The sequence below is a fragment of the Alosa alosa genome, chromosome 6, assembly GCF_017589495.1.
Source record: "Alosa alosa isolate M-15738 ecotype Scorff River chromosome 6, AALO_Geno_1.1, whole genome shotgun sequence".
NCBI lineage: Eukaryota > Metazoa > Chordata > Actinopteri > Clupeiformes > Clupeidae > Alosa > Alosa alosa.
The window spans coordinates 15,071,644-15,090,641 of NC_063194.1; the positions used below are offsets into that span (position 1 = coordinate 15,071,644).

The window sequence follows — 18,998 nt, forward strand, 5'->3', positions numbered from 1 at the left end:
CTGAATAATTCAGCAAACTTTATTTACATGTTCTAGGGATTCCAACCATTGTTTTGCTGGTGTTCTCATGCACCCAGTCATTCTGCACATTTTTCATCAGTAATGCACCTCTTGCAAAAATTTAATTGTGGGTACTCCAACTCGTAGTCCCATAGCGCTGACATTTGACAGTTATGTCTAGTGGATATGCAGTGACCTAATTCAAGCCAGCTGTTTGTCGGCTACCACAAAACCATGTCCAGTGGAATTATGTCCTCTTGCAGAGGTGTAATAGACCTCTGAATTTCCATCTTTGCCCAAATAAGATCGGTCGATCCAGTATCTTGAGATTTTTTCTATGGGAAAATAACATGGGGATTTTGAATTATCGGAACTGTTAAACTCTCGCTGGGCCTTCGAGTGGATACTGTGATCTTCGGTACGTGAAGACGGCACACTTTACATTTTAGTACCCCAGAGCTAACTTACAATGCAACTTGCCATAGGTAGTTATGCTGCTTTCGAGATGTCTCGTAAATCCGCCGCCCGAGTTGGAAAGTGTAAATTACCCAGCTTTCTTGCGCCATTTTGGGCAGGCACGCCCACTTTACCTCGGAGTACTTGAGGATACCCCGAGGTGGACGTACGACCTTACAACAAACATGGCTGCGCCCATAGTTGAGATGAGATGAACATGTATTTTTTTGCATATGTACTGTGTTGGTCATGTTAAAGTTGATGTAATGCTCTTACACACTAGATTAAATTGCTGCTTCAATCCGGTCGCCAATTCATGCATTGCACGGTCTTGCTGTACCTGCAATACAATGTAACAATTTGTTTTCCAGCCATTTAGCTAGAGGCTACATGTAGCACAAAACAATAACAATGACTAGCCTCCTGCTAATGCACCTCGTGGCTCGAGAGAAAGGCGTTCCTAAAGCCACTCATTGGTACATGTTCTACGGGTGAGTGTACGATGATTTACGAGACATCTCGAAAGCAGCATTAGCTTCAATTAACACCCGGATCTCCTTATATGGGCAAATATGGCAGCTTTGGCTCCTTTTTGTAGGCGAACTTCAGAGGTCTATAGTCCGGCTTCAGAAAGTAAAAGTCCCGCCACATTTTTGTTCCAACCTTTCACTTAATTAGCTGAATTAGCATTAGTCTAAAGCAAAGTCCTTTTAGGCAAGTCCCTCCACTCGGCGCCATTTGACAACGCTTTTTGGGCACTCGTTGGGCATCCATTTCGGCAGAAATCCGCGTGCGCTAAAGGCTTTACGACACCAATCTTGCTCCAGCGGCGAGATCACAACACATGATTGGCACGATGTCTTCACAACACACCATATGATTGGCTCAATGTATTCACATCACACCACATGATTGGCTCAATGTATTCACATGTCGACGTTTTGCCGAAGAAGGGGTTGGATATGTGTAGACAACGGCCATATTGGCGTGACAAACTAGCCCCATGCATTTCTATGGAGTATTTTTTGAGTGCTGTGTCTCCACATTAGAAAGTCTCTGTCTAAAGCCAGGTAGATCAGCTAATTAGTGAAATCACCTGTGTTAAGCACACAGGTAGAACCAATACATGGAATGACTTACTTTCTAAAGCCGGACTTTTACATCTCTGTCCTCTTGAGATTGTTTCTAATGGCTTTGACTGTGCCCCTCTCCAATCCAGCACTCCCAAACATTAACCAATTCATCACTATACTTGCATCACTGCTCCAGTGTTTTAACTGTCAGAGAAGAGACCATTAAAAGTCCATAGTGTATCTACCCTTTTAAGGCATTTGTATAGGTGTCCAATATCTACTGAAGTCGGTCTAGCTCAACCCAAACCACTGCCCTCTGCAGGTTGCCGATTGCACTGCGGATAGCATCCAGGAGCTCTTCGGTGCTGCTCCAGGTCCCCGGCTGCAGGGTGTGGTAGAACAGAGGCAAAGTTTCCAGCTGCAGTTCCTCTGAGTGACAAACGGCCATGACTTCGTCTTCAGAACGACCAGAGAGCAGCTTCCTATTGTAGTTTAACAATGAGGGTTATGGATTGTGATTTTTTAATCAATATAGGCATACATAATGTAATTGTAAGCAATTGCAAAGGAAGAGATTATTAGAAGATGGAAACCTACTTGAACTTTCGTCCTTTCTTATCTTTGGGCTTGATGTGGATGACAATGGGATACACGCCCTGCTTCAGAAGAGCTTCAACACTTGCAAGGCCCAACTCAAGGAGACAGTGCCTGTCCTACATTTACAAAACAGGTCATTACAGCATGCTTGAGAGGTGTGAGAAATGCTGCATTCGAGTGTCTACAAGGCTCATGAATCCCACCTGGCTAATAACATCCTTTATGGACTGTAGTCGAATTCCCAGTGTTGGCCCAGATGACTGAAGCAGGAACACCTTCTTGTCATGTCTCTCTGAGACAGGGATCGGCTCTAGAATGTCAACAAAAAGTCCTCTAAATCTTAATATGTTACAAACTCAGCTGTTTCTCAGGTAACAGCATCCTTACAATAATGTGTATGCTAATTATGATCACTCCACACATGTTGTCATACCTGGGTGGCAGGTGTTGAAGTCCAGACCAGACGCAGCTGGCTGCAGCAGTCGCTCAATAAGAGTGTGGGAAAGTAAGGAGGGGGAGAAGATGATGGGACGTTTGGATTGGACTGGCACTGGCTGCACCATACTATAAGGAATCAAACTATCTTCATGACCTGTCATGACACACACACACATACACACCGTTCAGATTGATTTTGTAGTGCAACCAGAAAGTTTTCAGACACTTTCAAGTTTTCAACATTTTGTTATGTTTAAGACTCATCTTAAAATGGATTCAATTAATTTTGTTTCTCATCAGTCTACACACAATGCTCCAATACTCCACATTATCACCTGGAGAGAAGAAATACTCTTTTCTGATTGGCTGGTGGCTATTAATTCTTAATAATCACCGTTCCATATAAATGCCAATGAATAGGCAGATGTGTGCCTCTCCTAATGATGTCCAATGAATTCATTTAGGCAGGGGGTGGACTCCAATCAAGTTGTAGAAGCATCTCAAGGACCATTGATAGAAGTAGGATGCACCAGAGCTTAATTGACTAGTTGCACAAAAGGCTCTCGGTGAGCTTGTTTATTTCCTGTGGAGCCAAGTGTGTTTCAACCTGCCGCTATTCCGAATGTAATTAGTGCCAGAAATGCTTACGTTTGCCAAGTGTGTAGCAGACTCGGGAGGTGGAGCTAGTATGTAAGTTCGGAGAGACAGCCTTGACCAGTCGCACCTCCTCAGTGACTCTTTTGTAGAACTACATAGAGGAGGAGATGGAAAAGAGCTACATTGAAGGATATGTGTGATATCACTTGGAACGACCACAAAATTTAGCAGCAGTCGGTGAAGTTAGCAGTGACTTAAGCCAACCATACCTTCCTTTTAAAGTTCTTTTGTTTTGAGGCGAGGGTGCGTAACTTCACAAGTAGCAACTGTTGAGCCCTGAAAGTGAAAAGAGATGAGCAGTGAGGTCAACTGTTTCTCCTTGGGTTTGTCATGGTCATAAATAAGAACATTTATCTCCTACCACTACCTGTTGTAATTCGGCATGGCACCAGCCTGTAGGGGCTTGGCGGTTTGAGGGTCAACGCGACAACAGCGCCACTGGTACTTCCCGTTGTAGCATGTGTCTGTGATATGGAGTATGTCGTTACAGCTTACGCCCAACAAGGGTGGGTCACCATTAGAATCTATATCCAGGTTGACTCGCACATAGAAGGAGTCTGCTCCAGCAAAGGAGGTGGAGGACATCTTCTCACACAGCTGGGAGTAACCTGAGAAACATCAGAGGGGTCTGAGACTTCCATATCCATTTATAAACACTAACCACTGCACTGCTAAGGATGTATGTGTATATATCAGTGTCCATGAAAGAAACCAATCTGGTCTAAATATTTTTTTGTTTGTCATTAAACAAGTGTGTTCCAAATCCAAATGTGAACAATATTTTCAAGAGACAATGACAATAATTGTGGAAAATCCTTCCTAGATGTTAATCTTTTTATTTGACCATACTATAATTTCACTCAAAGCATTCAGTTCAACAAGATTCAGTATTCAAAAGGATGACAATTTGGAGATACAGGCATGCAGGGTGGGAGGTGACTTTACCTTCTTGATTGAACTTGTGTTTGAGAGAGGAAGGGTCTGTCCACCAGCGAAGAGAGAAATGAGCAACCTCTGCTGTGCACTGAGAGAAGACAACATTGCCATCCCCAGACAGAACTCCTTCCAGCTGGGTCGGAACCAGAGGCGGAGAAGAATGATCTATTACCATCATGCTATAATGTGTCTGTATGCATATTAGACTAGGTAGACTACAATATCAGAGCTATAGTTTAGCCAACATTTGACATAACATGCAATGTGTTCGTAATACTGTAAAGTTGTTCTATAATGGATATCAATTCTGTCTGTCTGTGCATCAGTGGCCATTTTTTTCACCTCCAGTAACTCACTGCCTTCCTTGAGTCCACACTTGTCAGCAGGAGACCCCGGCTTCACACTCTGTACAAATATCCCTGTGTGGTTGCCCCCAACGATGCTGATGTCATCGGATAGGCTGGACATGTTAGGTGAAGTGGGAGTAACGGGTGTTGAGGGGATGCTCTCTGACCTGGGTTCACAAGGGAGATGATGAAGATTATGGGAGGAGTTGTCACCAACCAACAGAGAAAGTGACCAATGGTGATGCTTTTAAAATGCAATGCTTTTTAAAATATGCTTTCGAATATTACCTTATACTGTATGTGACCAGAAATCCTCTAAGTAATCTAAGAGTGATTGGGGTTGATGATTTATGAGAAGTTAAAGGAGAAATCCAGCTGATTTTTACATGGATCTTGATTGCTAGACGTCACCAAGTATCGATAGGAAAAAAACGACCAAAATCGGTGCTACCAGAGAATGTCTAATAAAGGGCTCTGGTGCTACCGAACTGGAGTAGCTGCAGCTAATGGCCAGTACTCCCAGTCAGCTACAAGGCTAGCTCTGGGGTCATTATCTAAACGTGTCTTTTTTGCCTCTTAACAGACTCAAAATGTCATTAAAAGTTATGTGCAACATGAACAGGGCCCTTACGTGACAAAACAATACATTTTCAACTCATTAATTGTGAAGAAACCGTTTGAATTTAAAGTTTGTACTGTCACATGTACCTCAGTTTCCATCAGTCGTTTCCAGGAAAGCCCAATAAAGTCTGTTGTCGAGCTCATGCCGGCTTCTCAGCGAAAACTTGAAGTTTATTTCCCCTCAAAAATAGGTAATTGAGCACTGTAATAGTTATGACCATATAATGACTATGTAACTACATGGAAACCATCCAAATGATGCCTAAGCTTGTACGTACTGAAAGCTATAGCTTTATTCTCGTGCTGAAGTATCGTGGGAATTCGGCTGTTGCAGGAAAAGGCAGGAAAAGAGTAGTGTGCAGATGTGACAGTACAAACTTTGAATTTAGATGGTTTCTTCACAGCTAATGAGTAGAAAATGCACCGTTTTGTCACGTAAGGACTCTGTTCATATAGTACAGACTTTTTAATGACATTTTAAGTCTGTTCAGAGGCAAGAAAGGCACATTTAGATGATGCCCCCAGACCTAGCATTGTAGCTGACTGGGAGTACTGGCCTAACTGCAGCTACTCAAGTTCGGCAGCACCGATTTTGGTCGTTTTTTTTTTTTATCGACAGTACTCGGTGACGTCTAGCGATCAAGATCCACGTAAAAATCGTCCGGATTTCTCCTTTAAAATTAACCTGTATAGAAACTGACAAATGGCGTGGAAAGTCTCTGCAAAGTGTATGTTAAATGAACAATAAGCCTAAACAAAGCTTTACAGATGCCACTTACAGATGTGGCCACTGATAAAATGCTCTCAGGTAAGTAAAGTTCTCTAAGATAAAGGGTCTTACTCAGGTGAAACCTGTGATGGCTTGCTGGGGAGTGTCGGGGGCAGGTTTATCAGGTCAGGGGGAAACAGGTGAGACTGCAGAGAGCTCCAGGAATCCCATAAAGAGGGGACACTCTCCTCACTTGCAACTGATCCTGCCATATAAACAGGTTATAAACCACACGTCACATGGGGAACATTCCAGGAATTCCAGGAACATTTATAATAGCAGGCTATGTAATGGTGATAATATAACCAGATACATTTCAGAGTGTTACACCTACAGTATGTTGAAAAAGCTTATTTTATGTGCATGCAGATGTTTTAGAAAGATGCAGAAAAAAAATGCCTAACCTGTGGTATTATCATTTTCATCACTGCCCCAGGAATCCAGGTCAAACCTACACACATATTCCTCACTCAATATAACAGTTTCTCATATAAAAGGTCCAAATAGCCACACTAAGGTTAAGCTGTGCTGACTTACTCAGTGGTAACTCTACGGTTGATGGAGTTTACATGAGGAGGGAATGGGAAAGTAGAAAGTCTGTTGATATCTTTTTCGCTGTCTCTGGTCTGTTCAAAAAAGCATTTAAGTTCATGTTACAAAATTAGTTAATAGAAACAAAATGCCAGATGACAAAATGTGAGTTCATGAGTAAGCATATCAATGAGTAAAAACACTCACAGGAAGATTCTCCTCTGAATTGTAACGGGAATCTGCAGAATGAACAGCAGTGGAAGAGATAAAATGATGATCGATATTATATTTATATTCTATCTCCTTATCTGACAGATAAGAACCATCCCCTTTCTGGCTATCTTATGATTTCCAAGGACATAATCATTTATTGCCATTTATTAACACTATTAACATATATGAAAACATTACATGACAAGCAAAAAACACCATACTTTTTCTTATTTTTTGGCGAATTTGTCAAGACTCACCTTCTGATTTATCACTTTGTTGGCCTCTAGGGGGCGACTGTGAGGCATAAAAAAACAATGTTGCGTCACAATCAAGCACTGCCACTGACAGGACTGGCACAAATGTCAACGACCAGTGGCTACAAAAGACTTAGTTGGGAGTGACCGAAGCAGACCTTGCGCTGCAGTTGGTGTGGGCTATCTGTGTAGGGGATTAGGCTCAGGGAACAGCAGGGACCAAAGCATTGCTCTTCGCTAAACAGAGATAGATGAGACTGGGACAAACAAAGACGTAAAAAATATTACATTTTAGACTGGGTGTGAGTATATAGTCAGGAAACTGATTAATAAACTCCAATAAAGTGTGAAAATAATGGCTTTGTTACAGAAACCAAACAAAACAGTATGCACTGTAGATGAAAACTACTGATTGTGGTTACAGACATGCAGACTCACACAGTGGTGACAGGGGGCGCTCTGCTCCCGACACTTCTCCTTCTCTGCCTCCAGCTCTCTCTGGAGCTGTTCCAGATTGGCCTGCAGCTCGGTAATGCGTTTGCGCAGCCGGTTCTTGTCCAGCAGACAGTCAGTAAACTCCAGCTGCAGGCTGTCACGGCTGCGCAGGGCCTGCCCAAAACAAAAACAAGTTAAAAATATGAAGGTGATAAGATCTCCACCTTTAATGAGAACAGGAACACAAAAGTAAATGAAAGTCATATCTACTTTTGCCAATCAGATAAACATTAAAGGAGAAATCCTGTATAGTTCAACCTGAGCCCTAATTTTAGATTGTTTGTTTGGGTCTAAATTTTCAATAGTGACATAAATTGGTTCAGTATTGAGTTAGAACACAAGAAAACTGCCAACCTTGAAAAATGCAATACAATTGGTATAAAAAAAAGCATCAAATTCAAACTGTTTGTTTTTCGCCACTAACTAGGGCACAAAATGTTATCAAAAGTGTCTGGTATGGAGAAAACCTCTACAGAGATACACATGTGTCTGTTTACCTTTATAAGTGTTCTAAAACTTGATTTGACACAAAATGGTGGTTTGAACAGTCAGTGCCTTGCTTTCCTCATTTTCTGGTCTCTGATTTAGCGTCCTTTCAGTGCCTGCTAGCCATTTTAGCACCCATGTCCAGCAGTCAGAATACAAGCTAAATGACTTTGGGCCAGTCGCTAACATTACACATGATGAAGACGATGGAGCGACTGCTACTCCACATCCTCAGACCCAAGTCAGCCACTCACTCGACCAGCTCCAGATTGCGTACCAGGAGAAGGTATCTATCTATCTATCTACTGTACAATCCCCAGAGAAAATCGACCAGTGTGCACTGAATGGGATGCTGGATCAGAGGCCGGAGGAGGAGGAAGGTGAAGCACTAACAGCACAAACAGTCCATTAGAGGCCCTTTATAAAGCACAGACCTGGTCCCGCTCTCTCTCCAGCTCCATGATCTGGTTAAGGTAAGAAACGCTCCTCTTCTGCTCCGTCTCCCAGTCCAGCTGCAGTGCCTGCACCCTCAGCTGCATTTGCTCATACTGAGCCTCTAGCTACACGGCACAACACACACACACACACACACACACAATGCACAGGTAAGAGGACTTTAGTGCAGCAACAGGAAACAGTCTCTTTTTCTACTGTCTATAGCTTCAACTAGATGTACAACCAGTACATTTAATTTGTACTTTTAAATAAATGGCTAAATGTCATTTAATATTTTTTACATTATCACAAACAGCCAGAGGACGATACAAATAGGCATGCTCCAAGCCTTCCACACCCCTCATCCCCCGCTCACTTTGTCCCGCTGCATTTCAGCACTCTCTAGCTCCCCCTGTAGTTGGACGATGGTGGCGCACAGCTCCTGCCTCTGCTCTGCGGCTTCCCTGCGGTCCTGCTGAAGGATGTCCAGAAGAGCCTATAGGTGTACAGGACATATGTGACGCTGCATCAGTGACCAGTCCAAAGTTAGTCTCACCAAAGTAACAGTGCCAAAATGAATGGTGTGAATTAGTTCCACAGCATAAGCTTCAAACTCTCTTTTTCTTTGTGTCAGTTGGGTGTCGGCACTACTCTTAACACATTCTCTACGGCTAATTATTAACTTGTGCCCTCTAATGGGAAAGGAACTACAAACAAAATGTCCAGATGCTAAAATGAAACATTATCACTAAGACCATAAAAGTGTGTTTAAGGAAGAGCACTCCACGTGGAGGACTTCTGTCACCTGTGTCCCGAGTTGCTTGTCCTTTTGGAAGTTTACAGTATGCAGAGACTTTGGTTCATCTGAAATTACGTCCAGCATGAGGGACACCACACTGCTGCGTTTGCTGGGCGTGTTGTTGTTGGATTGGTTCCCGTCGGCTCTTTTCTCTGATTCCTGCAATCTGCTTCTCAGCTGTTCAACCTGCCCGAATAAAATCGTTATCAGTCACATGATATACACTCACACCACACAGCCACTCCTGTAGTGCTGCAGTGCAAACATGAGCACCTCTAGCGAGATGGGCAAGATGCCAACAGTGGCAAACTCATAGCTTTAATTTAGAGCAATATAATATACACACTTGAGTTGTCTATTGCTTTAGATGAAGGTATCTTTTTTATTATAATTGATGAAAAAAATCAACATGCAAAAACTTGTGATAGTTGAAAGCATCTGAATCCAATCTGAATGCAACTTCATTTTTACTCAGTAAATTCACATTTACGACCCCACTTGTAACCCTGTCTGATTTACTGTTTGACTAGTACATAAACCATTTCCATTCACTACAAGGGTACCATCAAAAAGTGAAAGTTAAATTTGCAGTTCGTATTGCATGTCAATAATAAAAATCAATCTGGCAGATGTACAGGAAATGACCAATGATTCAGCCACCGGTAGTGACATAAGTAGGGGCTCTACACGTAAGCTAGTCAGTTGTCCCAATCGTGACAAACCAATCCCGACACACCTATTTCACATAATAACGCGTTTGTACAGTAGGAATGACCATGCAATAACCTATTTCCTTGTACAAAAGTAGTCACTCAACCACCAAACTATCAACCAGCAGAGCTGAAGCTAACTTTACATCTCACTGATATGTGACTTCAAATGACTTTGACCTGCAAGATTTAGGGCTACTATACAATCAGTGACATACTGGTAATCTGGAATTTGGACAGATGCCAGAGGGGCCGCGGGCCCTCGTGAGCCGCGTGATTGTCACAGCCATGCGACCCCTTAATTGTAATCGGCGGCCCAAAGATCCCCTTTCAACCGTCAACAATGGTCTTTGGCTTCTCTAAATCTTTCAGACGTGACAGTGTAGTGATCAGTATTTATTTACACACGAGTCTCTATATCAGTCATGGTTACCCTCTACAGTCTATAGTCACAAACTTTTACATCAGTCTGCATTGTTTTGTAGCGAAATGTCATATTCAGATGTTCAAAAACGTGATTTACCTGATTTTTTTATTTGATTATTTGTTTGCAAAAGTTAAAATGAAGCAATGCCTTCTGGGAATTTCAAGACAGAATTGAGTAGATCGCGTCTGCGTGGTTGTTGGAATTTGGAGATTGGAAGCTATACTGTTGACTGAGATTAAGCTAGCAAAATAAATTAATCGAGGCATCAAGCAACACAAGGGGGGAGCGGAGAAAAAGAGAGAGAAATCTAAGCGAGCACTGTTAGCTGACGGTGAAAAATTCGGCAAACTGACTGATTTGTTTTTAAACTCAAGTGCAGCTTCAGCTAGCACTAGCGCTAATACTGATACTCAAGGATCATTTGGAGGCTCTAATCATAGGGCTCTAATGCTGATGGCGACAGAGAAAAAGGTCCTTATTGAACTTGGAATCAGATGACTTAATGGACAGGGTTGCGGAGAAAAGCAAACTCTTTCGTAGGCTACCTTATTAACTGCATGACGGTAAGACAAGTTTTCATTATGGAGCGGCTGGCTATGATGATTTATTCATTTGTTTATGCATTGGGGTTGAGCATTGATATGTCCATGTTTTGGTGCAGTTGTTTATAGCATGGGAGTTTATGTTCACCATCACTGGGGCTGTCAAAAGCGTGGGTTCTTTCTGTGCGTCAAAAGTGCTATCTGCCAGTTGCTGTTGTTTATGGCATGTGGGAGTTTACGTCCACCATCAACCCCCGTCACTGTATACAATATTATGTTTTCTCTATGCGAGTCCTTAGTGCTTAATACGCTCTTCTCTCTATAAAACAAGACAACTCTATCAACTCTACCCCCTAATCCACCCTTATACTCTTATCTCGCAGCCATCCGGCTGTAATCAAAAGATCACCTATCACCATGTTTACCTGTTCCAGCAGCCCTCTCTCCCGGGTAGAGGCCTTGCTCTGCTCCTCCAGGGAGCGGGAGTATTTGACCGCCTGCTCCAGGAGTCTCTCCTTCATCCGGCTCAGCTCACGACTGCTCACCTCCCATTCCTGCCTCAGCCTGAGAGAGAGAGAGAGAGAAAGCACTGCTAGAGCCAAAGAAGGCACAGACTTCACAACTAAATTTCAATCTCACACTGTTTTCAGGGGAAGAATCTAAGGACAAACATAAAAGTAATCCTTTCCCAGAATTTTAATCAAGAAAGTAACCATTTAGGTGATCTGTGCTAATCTGGGAAGGGTTTTTTTCTGATGAGGTGGATTACTTATTTCCCTTGCATTGACAAAGAGTGATGTGGGTGTGAGTCTTTTGGACTGTGTGATCTGACTCGATCGTATATGCTTATTAAATGAATCAATACTCTCTAGTCCCCTGTGCTACAACTGCACTCCAACCTGTCCACATCTACATCACACAAGTTCCATCCCTTAGATGTTCTGCATCCCTCAACAGTTACTATGTCCTATTGTATGTGTCAGTACTCAGTACAGTGTTTCCCATACATTGACTTATTTGTGGCGGCCCACCACAATATCAACATTGACCACCACACAATGATTTTCTATGTTATACTATGGGCTCCTTTGCACAGCCTCTCCTTGTGTCTATCTCCCTCAACAAACCTGCATGCACGTTTAAAGAAAACATTTAAAAATCCTGCAAGGATTATTGTTGGCATAGAAGATGACTGGCTAAATCGTGATTAAATCCGGTTAGCATCATAACCACGTTGCACAAATTTGATCAAAACTGTGAACACCCTCCGTCACCTACCACCACAAACAGAATTCAATTCTGTGGGAAACACTGCAGTACCTCTCCAGTTGGATGCGGTCAGTGCGCAGCTCCTGGGCCTTGCGCTCGGCGCGGCTGCGCTCATCCTCGGCCATGCGGCAGCGCTGGGACAGGCGGCGCTCACACATCCGACACGCACGCAGCTGATCCCGCAGCTTATTCACCTCCAGCAGCAGGAATTGAGTCAGGCCCTCTGGGCCATCCTCCTCTACACACACACACAGACAGACAGGGAGCGGCAGACCGGGGACCAGAGCCCAGGGACAGAGGAGACAGATACAGTATAAGCGGAAGAGGGGTAAAGGGGTAGAGGAGAGATACAGACATGCGATTGGAGGCAGGAGTAAAGACAGGAGAGTTTTTTTGCAGGACACAGAAGGAGTAAACAGGAGGCAAGCAAGAAAACCGACAAAATCAGCTGCATGATGATGATAATAAAGATAGGCGCTGGCTCAATTCTCATTTATGTGTATGAGTTCAGAGACACACACACACACCAATGACATCATTATGTCTGCGTGTACCTAGGATGCAAGAGCAGCGTTGTGTGGGCTCTCGTCCAGTCAGCTGTGTGAACTGGTCCGGGTGGTAGAACTCCAGAGACTCCATGAAGGCCTGCAGCCCACGATGGCCACGCTTACGTAGAATGTCTAGCAGACGACCTGACAGGGGTCAGGGAAATACGGCCATTAAAGCGATGGTTCGTAGTAATTTCACCCTAGGGTCCTTTGCCATCCATCAGGCAAGTGTTATTTAAATAAACTCCTGGTGTATTTACAAACTTTTCAATGCCTCGTTTTATGAGTAAAGAACATAGTTGTACTACAGTAGACGTGTCGTACCATTCAGGGCATTATGAGTGGGGTAATTTACGAGATAAAAGTTGGTACCATTACGACTGCAGAAACTCATTAGTTTCTGACAGCGCTACTCGACCAGGGTTCGACCAAGGGAAAACAGGTTCTGGGAGGGTGTTTGGCTCGGGGTCATGGCGCAAAGGACCCTAGGGTGAAATTACTCCGAACCATCGCTTTAACACAGAATCTTCACAGCAACATTATGCATGCAAATCAAAGCCAAGTGTGCAATAATGAAGCAATGTGACTTTAAAGCATGAAGTACTGGAAAATAAAATATACATTTTTAATGAGCCATTTAAATAAGCATTTAAAAAAAAAAAAAAAAAAAAAAAAAAAAAAAAAATACATATATATACACATTTCCTTCCCCTATTTGCATAGTAAGTTCTCCTTTGTGCTCCCAAAGTGTCCTCCTGTAGCCTGTGTTTGTGTCTCACCAGCCTTGCTGATGCGCAGCGGGTACAGGGTGGAGTTGAGCACCTCGTCCTCGTCCTGCTCGTCCAGGACCTTGCACTGGCGCAGGTATGGTGTGAGCTTCACCGGGTTGAGTAGGCGCGTCAGCTTGTGCCTGGCGCCCTCCACACGGTCCCACCACTCCTCCACGCGCTCCTCACACCAGGGCAGCTCCGTCTCACTCTCCACCTCCTGAGGCGGCTCCCTCGCCCACACTGGCATACCTGGAGCCGAAGGGGACACTCACCTCAAAACTCTATTCACCTGACCCACGCACTGAGATTTGCACATTTGCAGACATTTTCATTTTCAAAATGACTTGCAGTTTATGCACTCCTCCAGTTCTTCCATGCCTCTTATGCAAAGCCATTCATTTTTGAGTGAGGCTGTTATCTGGTTTGGTAGTACATCATTGTTTGCTCTCTCTCATTTAAAAGGATTTACCGGTACAAGGATTGACATTCATGACATGAAAACCAACGCACAATTGTGTGATAAGTCCGTGTAAAGCAAACACGTCTCCCTTTTTGTAAATCTGCAGTCAGGCTGGAGAGGAGGTTTAAATAATAATGCCCAGAAATTACCTGCTGCATGATGCAATTATGCATTATTATCCATACTATAGTATGAATTCATTAAAAAAGTCTTCAATATACACTATATTGCCAAAAGTCTGCCATCCATGTCTTTATGGACCTTGCTTTGTGCACTGGTCATGTCGGAATAGGAAGGTGCCATCCCCAAACTGTTCCCACAAAGTTGGGAGCATGGAATTGTCCAAAATCTCTTGGTATGCAAAAGTATTCAGTGTTCCTTTCACTGGAACTGAGGGGCCAAGCCCAGCTCCTGAAAAACACACACCATAATCCCATTCCCCCTCCATCAAACTTTACACTTGGCACAATGCAGTCAGACAAGTACGACAGAGTTTGGTGTGGATGAACATGACTGGCCAGCACAGAGTCCTGACCTCAACCCTATAGAACAGAGAGCCAGGCCTTCTCGTCCAACATCGGTGTGTGACCTCACAAATGAGCTTCTGGAAGAAGTCAGAACACACATTCCTAAACCTTGTGGAAAGCCTTCCCAGAAGAGTTGAAGCTGCTATAGCTGCAAAGGGTGGGCCGACGTCATATTAAACCCTATGGATTAAGAATGGGATGTCACTTAAGTTCATTTGCGAGTCAAGGCAGGTGACCCAATACGTTTGGCAATATAGTGTATGAACATATGAACAGTAATTCAAAACATTCAGACCACAGAAGCAGTTTTCTGAAGCATCACTAAAAAACTATTTAATAATAATAATAAAAAATACCACAGTCACAGAACATTACTTAACATCACTGGTAAAAGAATGTTTCTTTGTGTGAAAAATAATGTTAAGCAAAATACTGTCACTAGTCTAGCAGTCAGTTATTCATTTCACAGATGCATCGACCATCAGCATAACCAGGTAGAGGACATGATTTAACACATGGAAGGAACACACAGCAACCATCTTTCAAGAGGAATGAGGGAGTTACCACAGTCATAAGTTATGCCGTATCTCTCGAAACAGATTAGTGAAGGGCACTGCATTGAGCATGATAAATGCCATTCCATGTAAAAGAGGCCCTGGATCTGCACCTGCAGAGAGCAAGAGTATGGAGCACTGCCCATAAACACTAGAGGCGGATGGGATACCACGTGTGTGCCTTGTCTCAGGGGAAAAGAATGCCAGATTTCTGTCGGAACTTTGTCCGCACACTCCCACTATACATGAAGAAAAAGTGATAAAGGTGACAAGTAGGTCAAGGTGTGTGGGTGGGTGGCTGGGAGAGCTGGAAAGAGCCAGTGGCTGACTTGTGAAAACTAGACCAGCATCTCACTTCTGGAGAAGTAGCACACATGACTATAATGTGATACTGGATTGCTGACGTGATAACCAAAGCCCATAGCCAAAGAAAGCATACATGCACTGCAACAAACCACAAGACAAGTCCAAACATGGCACAATTCATGGGGCCTCACTTCCTGGAAGAAGATGAACACCTGATTTAGGAAAAACAAACTATAAAATCAGACATTTGAATTAGGCTAATCTACTACACCATTCACTGGCTTTATGTGATATGATAAAGAAATACCTGGCCTGCATTACCATGGACACCAAGATGGTATGCCACAGGAGGCTTGTTATTCCTCATGCCTGATAGCAAATTATCAAAAATATATAAATGTATAAAAAATACCTGGTACGATCATCAATAAAAATGTGACAAATATGTATCTACTTCAGCAATAGACTGATGTTATGATAGGCCTCTAGCATATATTAAGAAAATACTGATTACCCAGTCATTGATGAGCTAATGTTATTGACACACTTCTGAAGAGTGTGAGTGAGTCTTGTTATGTTTTGATTAAAACCTTTTAAAGCAAGCCACAAACAATGCTGGATTAGGCTGTTTACAGCCAGGATGTATCCTAACATGGCCCTATGCCTTCATTCCAGCTATGTTCAGTGCAAGTTATAACAGGTCTCCAGATGTTAGAATCTCTCTCTCTCTCTCTCTCTCTCTCTCTCTCTCTCTCTCTCTTTAAAATGCATGCCAATTGTGTAATTGTTTCACAGGTGGCTGCATTATTTCTCTTAACAAAATCCACAGATGCAGAAAAACATGGATTGTTGATAGGATAGTTGTAACTGCAATAGTCCACAATTGCTATGCATCCCACTATTATTAAACGAAGCAGGCCTAGCCTATAAATGTATAAATGTATCGTTCTACAGTGGCAAGAAAAAGTATGTGAACCCATGCTAAAGTTGACTAAAAAGAGGAATAAAAATCATCTTTTGATCAAACCAGCTAATAGGCTAACTGAAATAAAACCATGCCAATCTCTAGGTATGATGAAAGGTATGTGATGATGTGGGGCTATTTTCATTCCAAAGGCCAAGGGAACTTTATCAGGATAGTAAGTAGGCCATCCTGGTTCATGAAATAACTGGCCTTTAAAAAGAAAAATCTGCCTGCCTCTATGGGAGTTTAACATAGGGGTGTGTATTGCCTACGCCTCCTGTATTTTAAGGAAGAACATTTAGGTTGGATTTTTCCTATTTTTTTTTTTATTAAGGCATTAAGATCAATTTCCAAAAGATTTTATTCCTCTTTTTAGTCAACTTTAGCATGGGTTCACTTACTTTTTCTTGGCACTGTATTCTAGTTTTCAGATCCAAACCGTCCAACTCAACAGAACTCAACCTGACAAAGTAGGCTATCAATGGAAGCCGGCTGAATGGAGACGTGCCTAACGTTACCCAAAAAAGGTTCAGAAAAATGTCACTCGCCGTCACTTTCAGTATCAAAACATTCTAGTATGAAGATGGAAATTATAGTGCTCACCACTCATGATCACCACTGTGTCCGGATAATGCAAATATAGCACAGGTATACAGTCCTCAAGGAAATCCAAGACACAAAAGAAACACCTGATAACAGCTCAAGTCAACAGCTGGACATCCTGAAGGTTATTGTACCGTGTCCCGTAAAGTTTCACTACATACTCTGTTGACGCCCACAGCATCAAAAAGAAACTGCACAGGTAAAATTGACGTTGTGCTACGAGAAAATGCCACCAATGGCGAAGATAAGACTAACGCTACCCATTCGATATTTGTGACTGGAAGACCACTCCTTTAAACGACCATGGCTGCGTAATTTCTGTCTTAGCATAGCCTGAGATGTGTGTTTTAAACAGATTTGAACACGTAAAATTAAAGAAGGGTTTTAAACTTATACGAATAAGAATGTAGTCTATTCAACCTAAGTTTACAACTATTATTAAGTTGCGTAGCCTAATTTCTGTGCAAGTAGCCTATGCCTATCTTATAGACTGATTTCAACACATAGCCTACATGAAGAGTTTTTGGTCTCATATGAATATATAGAATGTAAGAAAGTGTTTTACAGTAACCACACAAAGAGAAGGCAACCGCTTCAAGATAGGATGATCTTGTCCTCCTGTGCTGCATAACCCTCACCAGGGGGCGTTAGGGTCTTGTTTAACGGCTCTGTAATGGATTGGGCTACATAATGTTCTTTAGAAGCACCCAAACAATTTATCATGTAGTACTATTTTTTTTGTACTATTTTTTTCTCAATATAAAATACCCACTTCGGAGAAAAAACAATTAATGTCTCAATCACAGCAAAGCCATTAGTCATGGTGAAACCTGACTCATTCATCTTTCACTGACCTGCCTGTCAATGAAAACAAAGTGATGCCCTTGCTTATGCAGTGAGTCACAGATTGCTTCATATATCATAAGAGATTCCCCAGAACAAAAGATATAACAATAAGAACAACAAAGGAAACACGCAAGTAATGCTCTTTAAATACTGTTGGTCATTTAAACAGGGCACTGTGGCAATACTCCTGTGGCTCATATGGATACCTCGTGTTTGCCCAAAATATAACATCCGGCATTCTTACATTTCTCTAAGTTACAGTCCAGAGCTACAGACAGGAAATAAAAGGGGTGCCTGTCAGACAGACAGACGAATGTGTCTTTTTCTTGGCGGGCCGACAGGAAATGTCATGCCATCCCTCGGCCGCTACAACCCAGCCGCCCCCCCCACCCCCCCAGTACCCAACTCCCTTACCCTGAATAAACATCCCAGCATGGGTAGGGAGGCTGGAAAGTGGCAGCAGCAACACAACTGACAAAACTACAGCCCCACTGGGGCCTGCAAACAATTAGTTTCACTCAGAGGAAGATGTGAGCCTTGCACACCCCAGCTCGCTCTCATTCCTCAAAACAACACACCTACATCTAGGATTGCGGTGACTTGATAACGACAGTAACAAACAACATTTGCGTGGATGAAGCTTTGGACGCCTCCTCCTTGTTAAACAGGCACTGGTTTTGTGTCAAGACACAACATTGCTGTCCGGGGCACAGCATGGATGTTTCCTCTTTGCGATCAGCTGGTGCACCCCTGTGATTCTCCCTCCCACTGTTTGGGTTCATCTTTTGCATCTTTTCCCATTTGTCCCTCTTAACACGGGTGTCTTTTTGGACTGCGCCACAGGCGGCCGTGTTGTCTCGGAGTCACTGGGGCGATCGAGACACAGAGCGACCATTGAAAGAGAGAGAGAGACAGAGAGAGAGTTCTAGAACCGTGGTGTTGGCTTGATGGAATGTGCTGCCCCTGCCCAGCACAAGAAAACCACCCTGCCTTTTCGCCTTTTACCAGACTACCCCCCTCCCCCACTCAAACACCCCCCTCCCCAATCCTGGTCATGACACAAGTCCATCAGTCCAGTTGCTCCAGCAGAATTGCCCCTTTGTCTCGTGGAAGAATGTGTCTCTCTGACTCTTTCTGTTTTGTGTGAGGGAGAAAAGAACTTTGTGGAGATTAAGGAAGTTGAACAGATTGAAATGGTCCTGGAATAGAAATCTGACTGAAAGGAATGAATGCAGACCTAGTGAGTCACTGTCGGAGGGGCCAGAAACCAGGCCAGAGTCTTGTCACACCAACTTACTGAATGTTGCCAACTTTCTTTTATCAGATATGCACTCAGCATGGTCGGTCTGCATGAGATAAACTATG

General features: G+C 43.0%; 1 protein-coding gene across 1 annotated transcript; it reads right to left on the reverse strand.

The window, feature by feature from the left end:
* Positions 1 to 1,460: 1,460 nt before the first annotated feature.
* Positions 1,461 to 17,049, reverse strand: zmp:0000000896 (caspase recruitment domain-containing protein 11). The gene is made up of 24 exons (XM_048245066.1): positions 16,788 to 17,049; positions 13,383 to 13,622; positions 12,610 to 12,747; positions 12,107 to 12,293; positions 11,212 to 11,350; positions 9,114 to 9,293; positions 8,685 to 8,804; positions 8,308 to 8,433; positions 7,331 to 7,501; positions 7,051 to 7,149; positions 6,896 to 6,932; positions 6,633 to 6,664; positions 6,432 to 6,520; positions 6,299 to 6,345; positions 5,967 to 6,099; positions 4,500 to 4,671; positions 4,167 to 4,290; positions 3,589 to 3,829; positions 3,431 to 3,497; positions 3,213 to 3,312; positions 2,560 to 2,718; positions 2,330 to 2,436; positions 2,127 to 2,242; positions 1,461 to 2,011 (listed from the first exon to the last, which is right to left on the reverse strand). The coding sequence occupies exons 1-24, from the start codon at positions 16,792 to 16,794 to the stop codon at positions 1,807 to 1,809; spliced, it is 3,036 nt and encodes a 1,011-aa protein (XP_048101023.1). The 5' UTR covers positions 16,795 to 17,049; the 3' UTR covers positions 1,461 to 1,806.
* Between the last annotated feature and the right edge of the window lie 1,949 nt (positions 17,050 to 18,998).